Source organism: Nannobrachium achirus (genome assembly GCF_963921795.1).
Source record: "Nannobrachium achirus genome assembly, chromosome: 6".
NCBI classification, from domain to species: domain Eukaryota; kingdom Metazoa; phylum Chordata; class Actinopteri; order Myctophiformes; family Myctophidae; genus Nannobrachium; species Nannobrachium achirus.
Window position 1 is genome coordinate 12,960,865 of NC_137815.1, and position 15,744 is coordinate 12,976,608.

The following is a 15,744-nucleotide window of genomic DNA, read 5'->3' on the forward strand; positions in this document are numbered from 1 at the left end:
TCTGAAAAAAAAGAAAGAACACAAAGGGATATTTCACTTTCAAAAAAACTTTTGGTAATTTTATCGTGTAATCAGGCTTTTATGAACAGCCTGAACAGTTTTTAATTAGCTTGATTCAATATTTAGATATTTGATGTACATTTTTGTACATTGTGGTATTCATACTTTTAAGTAACAAAAAAAGAGTATTTCTTCCAATCAGTGATTCAGAGTACAGCTAATGCCTGAATTGAGATTTAACACATCGGGTGCCCACGTGGTGCCCACGCGCCAATCTCTTTGATGTTTACGTGTGCCCACGACGCGTTCGACGCGTTGTACAGTAAACTATACTGTAACTGTAGCTACTGCACTTCTACCGCGGTGATGAAACAAACTCCATTTCCCAACATGCAGCGCGAAATTACGTCACCCGGACGTGCTGTGTGTCTCGTTGACTTCCTGTTTAGCGGCTGCACAAAAATGCTGTTTTCTCCGGATTCTCTTCCTTTTTTCTTTTTTTTCTCAAAACGGCAGCCTCTTCTACCGGCCGTAACACAAACACTGTGGCTTAGAATTGATAAAAAACGGTCCTGACTGAAAGAAAAGATTTTCGCGAAATAAACAGGACATACTTGGATTACATTTACTCAGATTACTTTTCTCGCCAGTACTTCGAAGGTAGGTAAAATGGCGGGTTGCCATGGGCACCAGCAAATTAAACGTCGATTAATTCTGGGCACCCGATGTGTTAATGAGGGAATCCTACTGTATCAAATAGTAGAGCAAACACAGTCAGAGCTGTTATTTTGTGCACGTTGGTTCACTGGAGGCTGTGCTACACTAAATGGAACAGAGCTTTAATTACCGTCACTGTTGAGACCTGAATATTTGTTTTAATGGACGGATGGATATTATTCTATAAAATCTCAAAGGTAAGTGATTTGCTGGCAGGGAACAGAAAAGAGGTAAAGTAACTAATGCATTTTATGTCATAGAACAAAACGTGACAATCTCTTAAGCCTGTGTTAACCACAGACTTTATTTCTGGCCAAAAATCCATTCCAACCGCCATCTATTATCTACTTCAGGGGTCTTCAACGTTTTCAGGCCAAGGACCCCTTAGCTGAGAGAGAGAGATGAAGCAGGGACCCCCTCTACATGTTTATAAATGTGTGATACAGATTTTCATTGATTTCATATAGATTCATAAACTTGTTTGACAGCACTTTCATCAGTCTATGTTGGATTCATGAGTTTTTTTCCAGACTTTTGACCACTTAAACCCCCAAAATGTATTTTTTTATGTTGATTACTCATGCCATGGAGACTTATTTTTTGTTTTTTTGTCACATTCCTAAGACAGTAATTTGATTACAATACATTTACCCTCATTGATTCTGGATGGGGACCCAAATTCATTCGGGTCCCCATCCAGAATCAATGGGGGTACATTCACAATAATACATTTTTTGTCTTAGGAATACGACAAAAAACAAAAAATATCATTGAACTCAAGTCTCCATGGCATGAGTAATCAATAGAAAAAAAGTCATTTTGGGGGTGAACTACTCCTGTAAATCATCGTTACTTACTAAACTTGACCTTTCACTTTGTACTTTTTTACCTCTAAACCGAACCTATTTGCCGAAAATAGCCGATCTACAAGCTGCGATCTACGATCTGCTGTTTTTGGCTAAAGTTCTCCTCAGAAATGGGATGCGAGGGTTCAAGTTGTTCATTTTAAAAGAATGACCCTATCACACAAAGATTTGGTGGCCCCCTGTGGTAACTCTGAGGACCCCCTGTCGAAGACCCCTGATCTACTTGCTTGCCAAAATGGCTAAAATCAGGAGCTCCAGACGTCTAGTGGTGTGGGTGAGCTAGCCATCCTTCCATAGGGTAATCTTCTGCTCTGAGGAGCTGGGAAGTGGTGAGGACATTGTGTCCTGGGTTTAGGATACATGGAGTGGAGATCTACAAGCTCACAACGTGTCACATCGCGTCCCGTTGTGAGCGTGTAGATCGTCTATTTTCTATATTTTTGAGTGGTGCCCCTGGCTTTGTCCGTATGTACGCTCAGGGTCACACTGGCCAAGCTTCCCGGGACGCTTAATGAAATTAACTCAAAAATAGCACTGTTCACTTACGACAGTTTTCATTTATTTTATTGCCATGACAACATTTGGATGCCAAGTTGAAAGTGGTTAATGTACACTCCGATCAAATAGCGAACGCGCGCACACAAACACACACCCACCTCCCAATGTGTGTTAGAGACAGGGACAAGCTTAACATTTAAGCCCATAAGATGTGTCTGTACGTAAATACATACTTCAATTACATTTTAAGCATTTAGCCTACACTCTTATCCAGAGTGACTTCACACACTATGCCATATTAAAAGTCTGTGGAATAAAGCTTTTCTTAATCCTGACCCATTCCCCCTACACTACACCAGTGGTCCTCAACCTTTTAAGGCCGCGACCCCCAAAATAATCATATTTTGACTGGGGACCCCCCGACCCTGACGAGCACTAAGAGTTGAGGCATTACATTTTGTATAACACGGTTCTATTGTGAAAATAGCAGATCTACATGCTCACAACGCGAGGCGTTGTGATCATGTAGATCTTCTATTTTCACAATTTCTGCTTCTAATATTTGACAATTTAGCCAATGTTTAATTTGTCATTTTAGAAGTATTATAAAGTCCTTAAATTGTCACTTTAGAAATGTGCAGATACCCTCTATACACTTAAACTTTGTTGGTTTGTTTACTGTTGATAGAGAAAACAATGTTGCACATTAAGTTAATCATCTGGGGACCCCCCAAAATAATTTGGGGACCCCCCTGGGGGTCCCGACCCACAGGTTGAGAACCACTGCACTACACCACAATCAAAGACTCAAATACCTCTGGAGATTTAAGTGAGATTGGGTTTTGGTTAGTTCATTACCTACCAAATGATGTTAGAGTGGGCCTTGAAATATACTCTATTATAATCATCTGGCATTAGACCAATATCGGTTGTTTGTTTTCTTTGCTGAAAGCCAAGAAATAAAGTGGCAAAAAGTGGTATTAGTAGCCGTGCGTGAAACATTTACAACTAATGTGTCAAAGCTTGGTAAGAAGAGGCTGATGATAAAAAGTGGCAGAGCGAAGGTATGCGATGCACGTCTTCTGCATAGAGTGCATGCCACTGTCTGAGAGGCATGTACTCACAGGTATGTGTGTGTAAATACATGGTTATTTCAGAAAAAGACTACCTGAATACAATACTGGAGCACTCAACTGGTCTGCACATATTTGTCATTGTACAGGGGTGACTGAGTCACTTCCTTTAAGTCCACAGGTACTTTTCTTTCTGATTCAAGTCGTCCCTCTTGAGCACCGAACCCTTCTGCCTTTAACTGGTTGAAGCGAGCTGAACTCCTCCGTACAGGTGTGTGTGTGTGTGTGTGTGTGTGTGTGTGTGTGTGTGTGTGTGTGTGTGTGTGTGTGTGTGTGTGTGTGTCTGTGTGTGTGTGTGTGTCTGTCTGTCTCTGAAGTACATGACTCTATTTAAGCCATAAAGACCTTGTCAGGGCTGAGGGAGCCATCTCACCTCTTCTGCAGGATCCACTGTCCTTTACCTTAATTACCAGGGAGAACGACCAAATTGTCCTTAAAGGGTGGGAGGGAGGGGAAGAAAAACTGCTGCCCGCTACTTGACAGACAGTGGTGGAATGGGCCTCGCAAATCAATAGGCTATGGAACGCAGCCACCCTTCTCTCCAGACGCAGATCTATTTAAGGGCACTTTGCTCTATAGTGGCAGGCAGGGCAGCCACACTGATGTGTACATCTTTATTCACACTCTGGCCAAAGGGGGCAGTAGTTGCATAGTTATCTCTGTACTTGCAAAATGTTATTCAGGTCCTTAAAGGGGTACTGTCACCTAAAGGGGTTGAGGGGCAGACACTGTGACATGAGCTTTAGACTGTTTCAGACCGTTTTCAGAGAAGCTCATGTCACAGTGTAATCTGCCCCTCGCCCCCCAACAACAGCTAAACAGTACAGTAAGTAGTCATACCGTCAGGCTATACAGACAATTAATTTGATTGGCTTATAATTGTGCATTCCCAAGATGATTCTTAAAGTGACAGTAACCCTTTAGGTGAGAGGCCCTCTTTAAAGATGCAGTGCCATGATTTCTTTCTCCTCTAAAACATGATGATCAGGTATATGATTATACTAGGAGGAAGAATATTTAAAAAAAAAGTGTACAGAAAGAGTTACAATTTTGTTTTTATGTGGCCACACCGACCAGTTCATTAGGTATGCCTGGTTGTCATGGTGGGTGGTGACCCAGTTGAAGTTAGCCACACCCACAGTGTTGGGTGAATGGTAAAGGGGGAGGGGATGAGTTTATGATGTCATTTAATCTGTGTTTTTTGACTGGACCTTTTGAAGAGGCGTTCAGCTTTCAGGAAGTAAACACAAATACACGGGGAAGACAAATCTGCACATTATTACCCCACCTGGTTGTCTATTAGAATAACTAGAAGCTGCAGCGTCTAGTCGGCGACCTGGCCAACTCGGGAACGATGTAAATAGGGAATGAATGCCCCGCCCTTTAATGCAAACCCCATTATACCTGTTGTCATAGGACCCGTTTTGACCATCTGTTTGCCTGTGTCCATTTATGCCCATATATGGAGATATCTGTTATCTGTCTGTCTGTCAGCGTCCATTTTATGTCCATATATGGAGATCACTGCAGATAAAGTTCTGGGTCCATTTTATGCCCATATGCCCATATATGGAGATATCTGTCTATTTGCGTCCATTTCATGCCCATATATGGAGATCTCTGTATCTGTCTGTCTGTGTCCCTTTATGCCCGTATATGGAGATCTTTGTGATTCTGCGTAAATTTTATGCCCATATATGCCATTTGCGTCCATTTTATGCCCATTTATGGAGATCTCTGTATCCGTCTGTCTGTGTCCCTTTATGCCCGTATATGGAGATCTTTGTGATTCTGCGTCCATTTTATGCCCATATATGCTATATATGGAGATATTCAGAGATTTTTTTGTCTGTCTGTGTCCCTTTATGCCCGTATATGGAGATCTTTGTGATTCTGCGTCCATTTTATGCCCATATATGCTATATATGGAGATATTCAGAGATTTTTTGTTGACTCATGTGGCGTACGTGATGTCAGAGCCTTTTATGAAGTGATGTCACAATGAGTCAGAGCTTTCGCCGATTTCCTCCGGAACAGCCTGATGTCAACAATCAACCCCGCATAAGGAGATTCCGAACGTTTCGCGCCGGTTCGGGAAAACCGCGCGTCGGGTCGGGTCGAGACCCGGCACTGCACTCCGTGCCGCGGCGGGGAACGCGCGTGCCGAATCTGAAGCCAGTGGGACGAACGGTTCTCGAGATACGCGGATTACAGACACACACACAGACAGACAGACAGACAGACACACACGCAGAGACTTCTCGCATTTATAGATAGATGTTAACTCCATAGACACATACAAAACAGTAAAAAAGTACAAAACTATGGCACCACCTTTTTAAATGCATTCCTCATTTGAGACGCAGTGTTTGTGTGTGTGTGTGTGTGTGTGTGTGTGTGTGTGTGTGTGTTTGTGTACACACGCCTGAGCATACATGCAAAACCATGTGCCAAGCGTGGTCATATCGTGTGTGACCGTTTGACGCAGTGTTTGAGCAAGCAAACACGGATTTGTGATAAATCAACATGAGTGACAACATTGTCACTCATATGCTCATGCGTTCACACTTAAACAGATGCTCGGTTCAGCTTGTAGATCTGCTATTTTTGGCTAAAGCTCTCAGAATATGGACACTCAAAGATTTGGAGGACCCCCTGTAGTAACACTGAGGACCCTCTGTTGAAGACCCGTGGTTTAGACTGACACTAGGTTCCTCTTCTGCATTCTATGTACAGTATGTGATTACCTTGCTTATTGTAAGTCACTCTTTCTGAACACAAGAGCATCTGCTAAATGCCTAAACCAGGGGTCTTCAACGTTTTCAGTACAAGGACCCCTTAGTTGAGAGAGAGATGAAGCAGGGACCCCCACAACCTGTTCATAGATTCCATATAGTTTCATTGTTTGACAGCACAATCATCAGTGTATTTTGGATTCATGTTAATTTGTGTTCAGATACGTATTTAACGTCTTGAATCGTCAATACATAACTTGACATTTCACTCTGTACTTAGTCTGCTTCTTTTCCCCCTCTACACCAAACATATGTGCCGAAAATAGCCGATTTACAAGCTCACAACGCCTCGCAGCGCGAGGCGTAGATCTGCTATTTTTGGCTAAAGTTATCAGAATGGACGCTAGGGTTCAAGTGGTTAATATAAAAAAGGAGAAAAAAAGGTTTCTATCATTCAAAGATTTGGAGGACCCCCTGTAGTAACTCTGGGGACCCCCTAGGGGTCCCAGACCCCCTGTTGAAGACCCCTGGCCTAAACTGTAACTGTAACAGTAATTGTAATTGTAAGTGTTGCAATTACAATCTGTAACAACACACAGCGCCAGTCACCATTTAACACAACCGCCGGCATTCAGACTCCTAAAATCGACTTTCCACAGCCTCCGTCTGCACACAGGAACACACAGCTCTCTCCCAAGACTAATCAACCAGGGCCTCCTTTAAGTACAAAAAAATAAATAAAAGCCTTCCCAATTAAAAAGTGTGCCGGCTAATCCGTTCTGATCCCGGGGCCATTCCCCGTGCCCCGTGGTCAGTTTGGCTTGCTTAGCTGATTGATTCTGCAGCAGTCTGGAGTCTGAACCCCCCGGGTGCAATGACCTGCTGCTAAGGCCTGGATTAGACCTGGACCAGGAGAAACGGGTCAGGGCACTCACCGGCCGTAACCTTCTCTCCGGGCCTCAGCCTATCGGAGTAGAGCGTTGGAACCGGGGCGATGTTCAGAGGAAGTGTGTCGCAGACCAATTAGCAGGCTGTCTTCATTACTACACGGTAAAATTGTCTGTGTTAAGTTTTAAAAAATGTGTAAAGTCTCAGAGTTACAAATGGATGAATTGACACAGAGAATGTTGCTGTGTACTCCAGGGCTGGAGGAAACAGAAAAAAAAAGAGTCTCAGAAGTAATGTTGGAGTGCCCGTTGGTTAGATGCGGAACCGTATTAACCGTTAAAACAAGGCTCCAAACAGCCCAATACAAACTAATTAGGGTCCTGCTTAACCTTCCTTTTCGGGCTCACCTCACCGCTAATTACTTTTCAAGCGTGGGGTGGCTTAGAGTAGATGACAAAGTACTGCATTTTGCATTTTGACTGGTGTACAAGATACACTACACCATTAACCCATTTAGTGCTCCAGACATGAACAGGTTAAATGTCCAGCGCGCCTTTCGCCTGCTCCGTCCGCGGCCAGTCTCTTATTTTGAAGGCCAGAAGTCCATTGCGCAAACATTTCCTGTTTGACGTCATGACGTCATTCACCGGAAGTGGTCATCATCCCATGCGGTTGCAGTAAAAGGCCGATCGTTGCCTTTCAGCTTGTGTTATAATAGCGAGAATCTAATGCCATCCTTGGCTTCAAAAGTGTTTTTTGGAGAAAATGGACATTAAAGATGAGATAGACCGTCGGCTACCATGTTAAGGGATTACTATTTTGTGCACATGGATCCGTGATGATGATGAATCGGCGAGTCCAATCGTGCAGGCACTTTCCAACGGACCGTACGGTAAGATTGCGACCTTTACTGTATATACAGTACATAGCGCGAGTATACTCGGGATCGGCACTCCGAGTACTCGAGTATTTTTCACGAGTATTCTCGGGATCGGCTACAAATGGGTTAAGATACCCATGTACCTGACAAAATACTTCCTAAACATCAAGGATGTCCACAATTAAACCAGAGGCAGCGCCACAGATCATGTTCAACCCAGATTCGATTCAAAGGGTCAAATTCATTCTCCTGCTATACCGCTAAAATGTGGAACGCCCTACCGAAGGCCTTAAAGGAGTGTAAATCCCTACCTTCCTTTAAAACCGCTCTGAAAAGCCACTTACAGGCGGTTGCTACTTGTAACCGGTAACAGTAAACGTATCCTTACCTCCCCCTGACCTTTCTATTGTAAATACCATTTATTTTTGCATCGTGTTTTTTACGACTGTTTCTCACATTTTCTCTTCATAGTACAGTGTTTTATCTGTCTGTCATACAATGTTATATGAGTTATTAAAGGATCTCAATTTAAATAAGTCAAAGTATCCTTTTAGTTGACCTTGTACCAGTGAACTGTACCGTCATGAAACTGTACCTTTTCCTATGCAAACTTCTAATACATTTTTCAAATCAATCAATCTTGATTCTGAATTCAGACATTCACCATGTAGTACGAGAGCAACTGGTAGCTCAGTTTTGCCACTGCTATTATGTCAGTGCTATTATAAACACACTACAGCCTCCACAGCCTGACCTACAAACCGTACGTGCGCGCGTGTGTGTGTGTGTGCGTGCGTGTGTGCGCGCGTGAAGCGTTGTGAGGCTAATACACAGACGTTCCTCTGCTCCCTTCTCAGGACACGCCACTCAGCAGGCTCCTGACAATTAACCTAACCACCAGCTGGCCCGGGGGGAGTCAACGGTGCACCGAACACACACACACACACACACACACACACACACACACACACACACACACACACACACACACACACACACACACACACACACACACACACACACACACACACACACACACACACACACACACACACACACACACACACACACACACACACACACACACACACACATCCTAAGAGCACAGAGTAGAGTCAGCTTTATTAGCATACACAGGTGAGAGGTGAGGCAATCAGCTCTGTCGGCATTGTTATGCTGGCTGGCGCTAACGATGGCCGCCGAGGAACGTGACATGTGTGAGAAATGCCCTCCTGTTCTGTTCTTACTGGGACGCAGAGGGCCGCGATGAAGACAGAGCGGCCGCGGGGACCAGCTGCGCTAATAACACAGTCCCTTCCAAAGGCCTTAAAAACTGGACAGGTACAGTACGTGCTGCTTTAACCCATTTAGGCCTAGAATTATTGAATGCTTTAACCAGTGCCGCGGTGCGAGCTTGTAGATCTGCTATTTTTGAAAAAGTCGTAAAAATGTGTGCAAATCTTTGAATATGTGTATTTTCAAAGCGAACGTTTGTAACTCAAATTTTGCTTCTGGGGGGTCCCTGGAACAAATATGTTGAATGGGGGTCCTTGGCCAAATAAATATATTTTTGGGGGTCCTTTACATGAAAAGGTTTGAGAACCACTGACATAGTAGTCTCTCAAGAACAGGCTAACTGAGCTCCATTTAAGTGAAAAGGACCTTTTCTTTGACGATGGCTGGCCAGATTGCTGACATAGAAACACAGGTTTTAAAAAAAACCTTAGAATGATTCAAAAGACACTTATAGAATTGGGTCAAAATTCAAATTTTCACATTTTTTCAAAAATAGCAGATCTACAAGCTCGCAGCGCTGCGAGCTTGTATATCTGTTATTTTTCAATAGTTAAAGCAGTCAATAATCCTAGGCCTAAATAAGCATATAGACCGGGTAGTCGGGAACGCATTATTTTATGCTTTAACTATAAAAAAAAATAGCAGATATACAAGCTCACAGCGCGGCACCGAGTGCCGCGCTGCGAGCTTGTAGATCTGCTATTTTTTTGAAAAATCGGGAAAATGTGTGCAAGTCTTTAAATATTTTTGACCCGATTCTATGAGTGTCTTCTAAATCCTTCAAAGTTTTTGTTTTTTTGAAAAACTATGTCAGTGGTTCTCAAACATTACAAGGACCCCCAAAATGATATGTATTCGGCCGCGGACCCCCATCTCAAAATATTTCGTTCCAGAGACCTCCAGAAGCAAATCTTTAGTTACAAATGTTTGCTCTCTATTCAAAGATTTGCACACATTTTCACGATTGTTCAAAAATAGCAGATCTACAAGCTCGGAGCTCACAGCGTGAGCTTGTAAATCTGCTATTTTTCAATAGCTAAAGTAGCCTAATTCTAGGCCTTAAAGGGTTAAATACTGTACTACAGCACTCACATGTGCAATTTAATTAAGGCATTTCCTTTTTTGGGGGGTGGGACTGGAGTGCTGAGAGCCTCGTTAAGGTTAATGTGTCCTCAGCAAATTCTGCTCTCAATGTTTGGTCAAGTATTATGAGATTAGATGTAGTACACTGCACTGACCAAAGGGTCCATTTTGGTTTGATTTATACACTCCTGGAGTTACAGTAACACTGAGGATTTCACTGAAAATGTATTGGCTTTTTTTTATTGGCTTTTTTTTGTGTGTGTGTGTGTGTGTCAGCTAACCTAAAAGAATGGCTGATCTTAAAATATAATTGGGCTTAGTTTAACACCTTTAAACACTTTGGTAGTAGCAAAAGTAGCTTTGGTGAGCTTTGAATGGACTAACTTTTAACAAACATTGTTAATCAACACATTGGATGCGCCCACGCGTCAAGCTCTTTGATGTCTCCCTGTGCCGACGACGCGCTTGACACGTTGGTTATTGTTTTATATTAAACTGTAGCTTACTGTCGCTGCTGAAGAGAAACACTCCAATTCCCAGAATGCAATGGGAGATCACGTGACCAGGAAGTCCCGCTTCCTTATAGAGCCAGTGTTATGAGATTCACAAAAGTGCATTTATCTCCTAATAACTTTAACATAAAAGTTCATGTTTAAAACAAGCCCTTTTCTACCGGCCATTACAATTCCAATCAATCAATGAATCAAAAAAACACAGCGCCATTTCACTCACCTTCCAACCGGACCACCAGCGGCACCTTGAGCTCCAGCTCGCGACAGGCCTTGGTGATGCCGTTGGCGATGATGGCGCAGTTGACGATGCCTCCGAAGATGTTGACCAGGATGGCCTCCACCTGAGGACAGACCAGAGGAGCTCGATGAGGATAGGACACATGACACACAGAGGTCCCCTCAATGACCAGAGGACAAAGGTACACATAGGACACACAGCGGACCCCTCTGCACTGCGTTGTAGGCCAGTGGTCTTCAACAGGGGGTCCGGGACCCCTAGGGGTCCTCAGACTTACTACAGGGGGGCCGCCAAAATCTTTGTGTGATAGGATCATTATTGTAAATGAACAACTTTAACCCTCACATCCCTATTCTGAGGAGAACTTTAGCCAAAACATAGCATATCTACAAGCTCTCAACGCCTCATGCAGCGAGTCGTTGAGAGCTTGTAGATCGGCTATTTTTGGCAAATAGGTTTGGTGTAGAGTGGTTAAATGTCTGAAAAAACTCATGAACATAAATCCAACATAGACTGATGACAGTGCTGTCAAACAAGTCTATGAACCCATCTATGAAATCTGTGAAAATCTGCTGCACAATTTTATACAATATGTATAAAAGACCCCTGTTGTAGGCAGATGACGTTGTCATCAGAGTTTAGTTTCCGTGGGGCAGAAAACGCTCATCTCCATATGTTTCAAACCTTTGTGTTTTTTCGTAAATTAACGTCCTATTTGGATCGTACTACAGTGGCACACAAAAGCAACAAAAGTAGCAGATCTGCAAGCTCGAAACGCGGTGCGAAGCGAACCTTTTGAGCTTGAAGATGTGATGCTTTTTGTCATTTTTTAATTTGAATCCTGAAAAGTAACAGTTCTGGACATACAGCACAACAAGGGTCTTCAACAGGGGGTCCTCAGAGTTAATACAGGGGGTCCTCCAAATCTTTGTGTGATAGAAGCAGTTTTTTCCTCCTTTTTGATATTAACCACTTGAACCCTAGCGTCCATATTCTGAGAACTTTAGCCAAAAATAGCAGATCTACAAGCTCACAGCGCCTCGCAGCGCGAGGCGTTGTAGATTGGCTATTTTCGGCAAAGAGGTTTGGTGTAGAGGCCCTCTTTACCCCTCTACTAGAGGGGTAAAAGGAGCAGACTAAGTACAGAGTGAAAGGTCAAGTTTATTAGGTAATGACGGTTCAAGTGGTTAAACATAACACAAATTGACATGAATCCAAAATACACTGATGATTGTGATTGTCAAACAATGACTATATGGAATCTCTGAAAAGATTGTGGGGGTCCCTGCTTCATCTCTCTCTCTCAACTAAGGGGTCCTTGGCCTGAAAATACCCCTGCAGTACAAGGTTTCCACCCGACAGACGGTTTACTATAGCAGGAACAGATGTGACCTTATCATCATTGCATGCTTCAATTAGCGTGACCCTCAAACCTAGGGTATATTCTGAATTCCTATAATATATTCATAGAATTCCAATTCAATTACAGCCTTTTGATATGGCTTCAAGGTCTAGCGTGCATTCACCAGGTGTGCATGCGCGAGAAAACAACATGTTTGTCCAAGTCGTTGCTCCTCAGTCGAGAGAAGACGTAGGAGAATTAGAATCAGCATCCAAAACCAGCAATGTGCTGTCACCATCAATCAACAAAAGATTTCAAAATGTTTTTATGTTAACACACTGACCGCCATTGACGTCAATCTACGAAATTTGAGCAAGTCTTTGAATATTTTGACACAATTCTATGAATGTCTCCTAAATACTAACTGGTTTCTGAAAAACCTATGTTTCCATGTCAGTGGTGCTCAAACTTTTTCATGTTAACTCATCTAATGCCGATCGTGGGATGACTCGCGAAATATACTGTATATACAGTAAAGCTTCGGTCCAGCTATCCCTGTGGCACTGGTGAACTCCGCGATTGGTTTCCATCGCAAGTCCACGTGCACACAAAGTGCCGCCGTCCCATAGAAAACAATGGATAATGAAATCTTTCCACCTCATTTACTCGAAAAAAAAAAAAACCTTTGATGCCAAGGCTGGCATGTTTACTCGCGAAAATAGCACAAGCATGAAGGTATCCATCTTAGATCTTTGTTTACCCTCTGAATCGGAACTAGTAACGGGTGAATCTTGAACATCGTCAAGTGAGGAACAGTCAGCGCAATCTCCTTCCGGTCCTTCAAAATAAGAGTGGATCCCTATGGAAGAAAATGCCGGCACGCTGTGCAACTTAACCCTTTCATGTCCAGGCACAAAATTAGTAATAAGGACCCCCAAAATTAATATGTATTTGGCCACGGACCCCCATCTCAAAATATTTAGTTCCAGGGATACATATATTCAAAGATTTGCACACATTTTCAAGATTTTTAAAGAAATTAGTCTGGGGCCTAAAAATGATAATAAAATGGTAATTTCGTGCAAATCAGTCTCATTTATATCCACAACTGGTGGTAGGACCACTATTGCATGAAGCTCAAAACGCAGATCATCCTCTAACTGAACAGTCTTCCTCTACTGGCTCAGCAGTAAGAACACTGCAGGTTCCAACCTGGGTTCGAATCCCCCGGGTGGGACGTGGTGGAAGTTATGTATTATCGCAGCTTTTAAACAACATCTGGAGTCGTCTTTATTCATCAGCCAAAGGGATCTTCAACACTGTCTGTGCCAAGAGGAGCATGAAGGTGCTTCCTGTAAAGCGCGCAGGCAAGCCGCCGCCGAGGTGATTACACTAACAATCTAGTCTGTTGGTAATTACCCTGGCTAGCGCAGCTGAGAGCACACAGGATTAATCCATTCAGGCCTAGAATTATTGACTGATTTAACCAGTGAAAAATAGCAGATATACAAGCTCACAGCGCGGCACCGAGTGCCGCGCTGCGAGCTTGTAGATCTGCTATTTTTGAAAAAGTCGTGAAAATGTGTGCAAATCTTTGAATATTATGTATTTTCAAAGTGAACGTTTGTAACTCACATTTTGCTTCTGGTTGGTCCCTGGAACTAAATACTTTGAGATGGGGGTCTGTGGTCAAATAAATATCATTTTGGGGGTCCTTCACATGAAAAGGTTTGAGAACCACTGACATAGTAGTCTCTCAAGAACAGACTAACTGAGCTCCAGTTAAGCGAAAAGGACCTTTTCTTTGACGATGGCTGGCCAGATTGCTGACATAGAAACATAGGGTTTTCAAAAAACCTTAGAAGGATTCAAAAGACACTTTTAGAATCGGGTCAAAATTCAAATTTTCACGATTTTTCAAAAATAGCAGATCTACAAGCTCGCAGCGCGGCACTCGGTGCCGCGCTGTGAGCTTGTATATCTGCTATTTTTCAATAGTTAAAGCATAAAATAATGATACACAATAATGTGTACCCGTTATAAATAGGTTAATCCTCTGTTTGTTTATAATCTCAGCTAATCTGTCAGTACCGATCTGGATGAGCGCCGTGTGTGTGTGTTGTTTTGAGTGCACTTGTGTTTGCGTACACAGGGGTGTCACCCTAAATTCTGGGGCCCTGGGTACAAGGATTCACTCACATTTTGTGCTTTAAAGCTATTGAAAAATAGCAGATATACAAGCTCACAGCGCGGCAGCGAGTGCCGCGCTGCGAGCTTGTAGATCTGCTAATTTTTTTTTTTAATCTTTGAAGGTTTTTGAAAAACCTACAGTATGTTTCTGTTTCTCTGGTGATCAAACCTTTTCATGTGAAGGACCCCCAAAATGATATGTATTTGGCCACGGACCCCCATCTCAAAATATTTTGTCCCAGGGACTCTCCCAAAAGCAAAATTTTAGTTACAAACATTCGCTTGAAAAATACATATATTCAAAGATTTGCACACATTTTCACGACTTTTCAAAAATAGCAGATCTACAAGCTCGCAGCGCGGCACTCGGTGCCGCGCTGTGAGCTTGTATATCTGCTATTTTTCAATAGCTAAAGTATAAAATAATTAAGCCACCCTCCACCTTGGGCCCTAGTAACTCAGTCCCACTCCCCCCCCTCCCTTGTGACGCCCCTGTGCGTACATGCCTGGTTAGCGTGTGTGTGTGTGTGTGTGTGTGTGTGTGTGTGTGTGTGTGTGTGTGTGTGTGTGTGTGTGTGTGTGTGTGTGAGTGTGTGTGTGTGTATGTGTTGATAGTGTGGCAACAGTGTTTACAGGGAGACAACATCAAGGACTGGGATCACTATCAGAGTGACATCGGTGGCGTTGTCCTCTTGTGTCGCGTCCAAACCCATCCTCCTCCCGTCTCAACATCACAGCGTGACGTGACGGGAGCGAGGGAGACACGACGTACAGAACAGACAGATGTGGGAAGAGTAGCTTAAAGTGCTCGTCGCCACCATAAAGTAATCGTACAAGCTGTTCGGTCTGAGCCGAGGAAGTACGTTATACGCAGGGATGTAATCAACACCATGGAAAAACGAGGATAAAGCACTTTTTTTGGTGTGTTACATGGCTGATTGCTTCCGTGGAACGACCATATTGTCTCCGTTGGGTGGAAACCGCGTATGTCCAGAAAGGTTCATGTTCAGGATTCAAATTCTCGAGTATCAAAATAGTCCAGTAATTTTAGGCCAAAATGAGGCTAAACCTAAAACAAATTGCAATAGTAGCAAACTCAACTGATTTTGTATCCTCAATATGTCCTTAGTGAGAGAAAAAAAGTCCCAAGGAATCCCATCGGGGGAAAGTTTTGAAAACGACCTACCTACCTTCACTTACTATACACTACACTATAAAGGAAAAAAATTACTCCCAAAAAAAATCTGCTTTAAGTGGGATGTGAGGGGTCAAACTAGGGGTTTTTAATTATTCTGAATCCATTGCAAGCATTTATTTTGCACGAAAAACATTCCTTGGGCAATAAATGGCCCCTCAAAATGATGGT

At 43.0% G+C, this 15,744-nt stretch overlaps 1 protein-coding gene across 1 annotated transcript in view; it reads right to left on the reverse strand.

Annotated features, from left to right (window-relative positions):
- suclg2 (succinate-CoA ligase GDP-forming subunit beta) overlaps positions 1 to 15,744 on the reverse strand; it is a 276,376-nt gene that overhangs the window by 10,529 nt on the left and 250,103 nt on the right. The window contains exon 10 of the mRNA XM_080727868.1: positions 10,829 to 10,949. Coding sequence (XP_080583994.1) covers positions 10,829 to 10,949 — 121 coding nt within the window. The remainder of the gene's footprint in view (positions 1 to 10,828; positions 10,950 to 15,744) is intronic.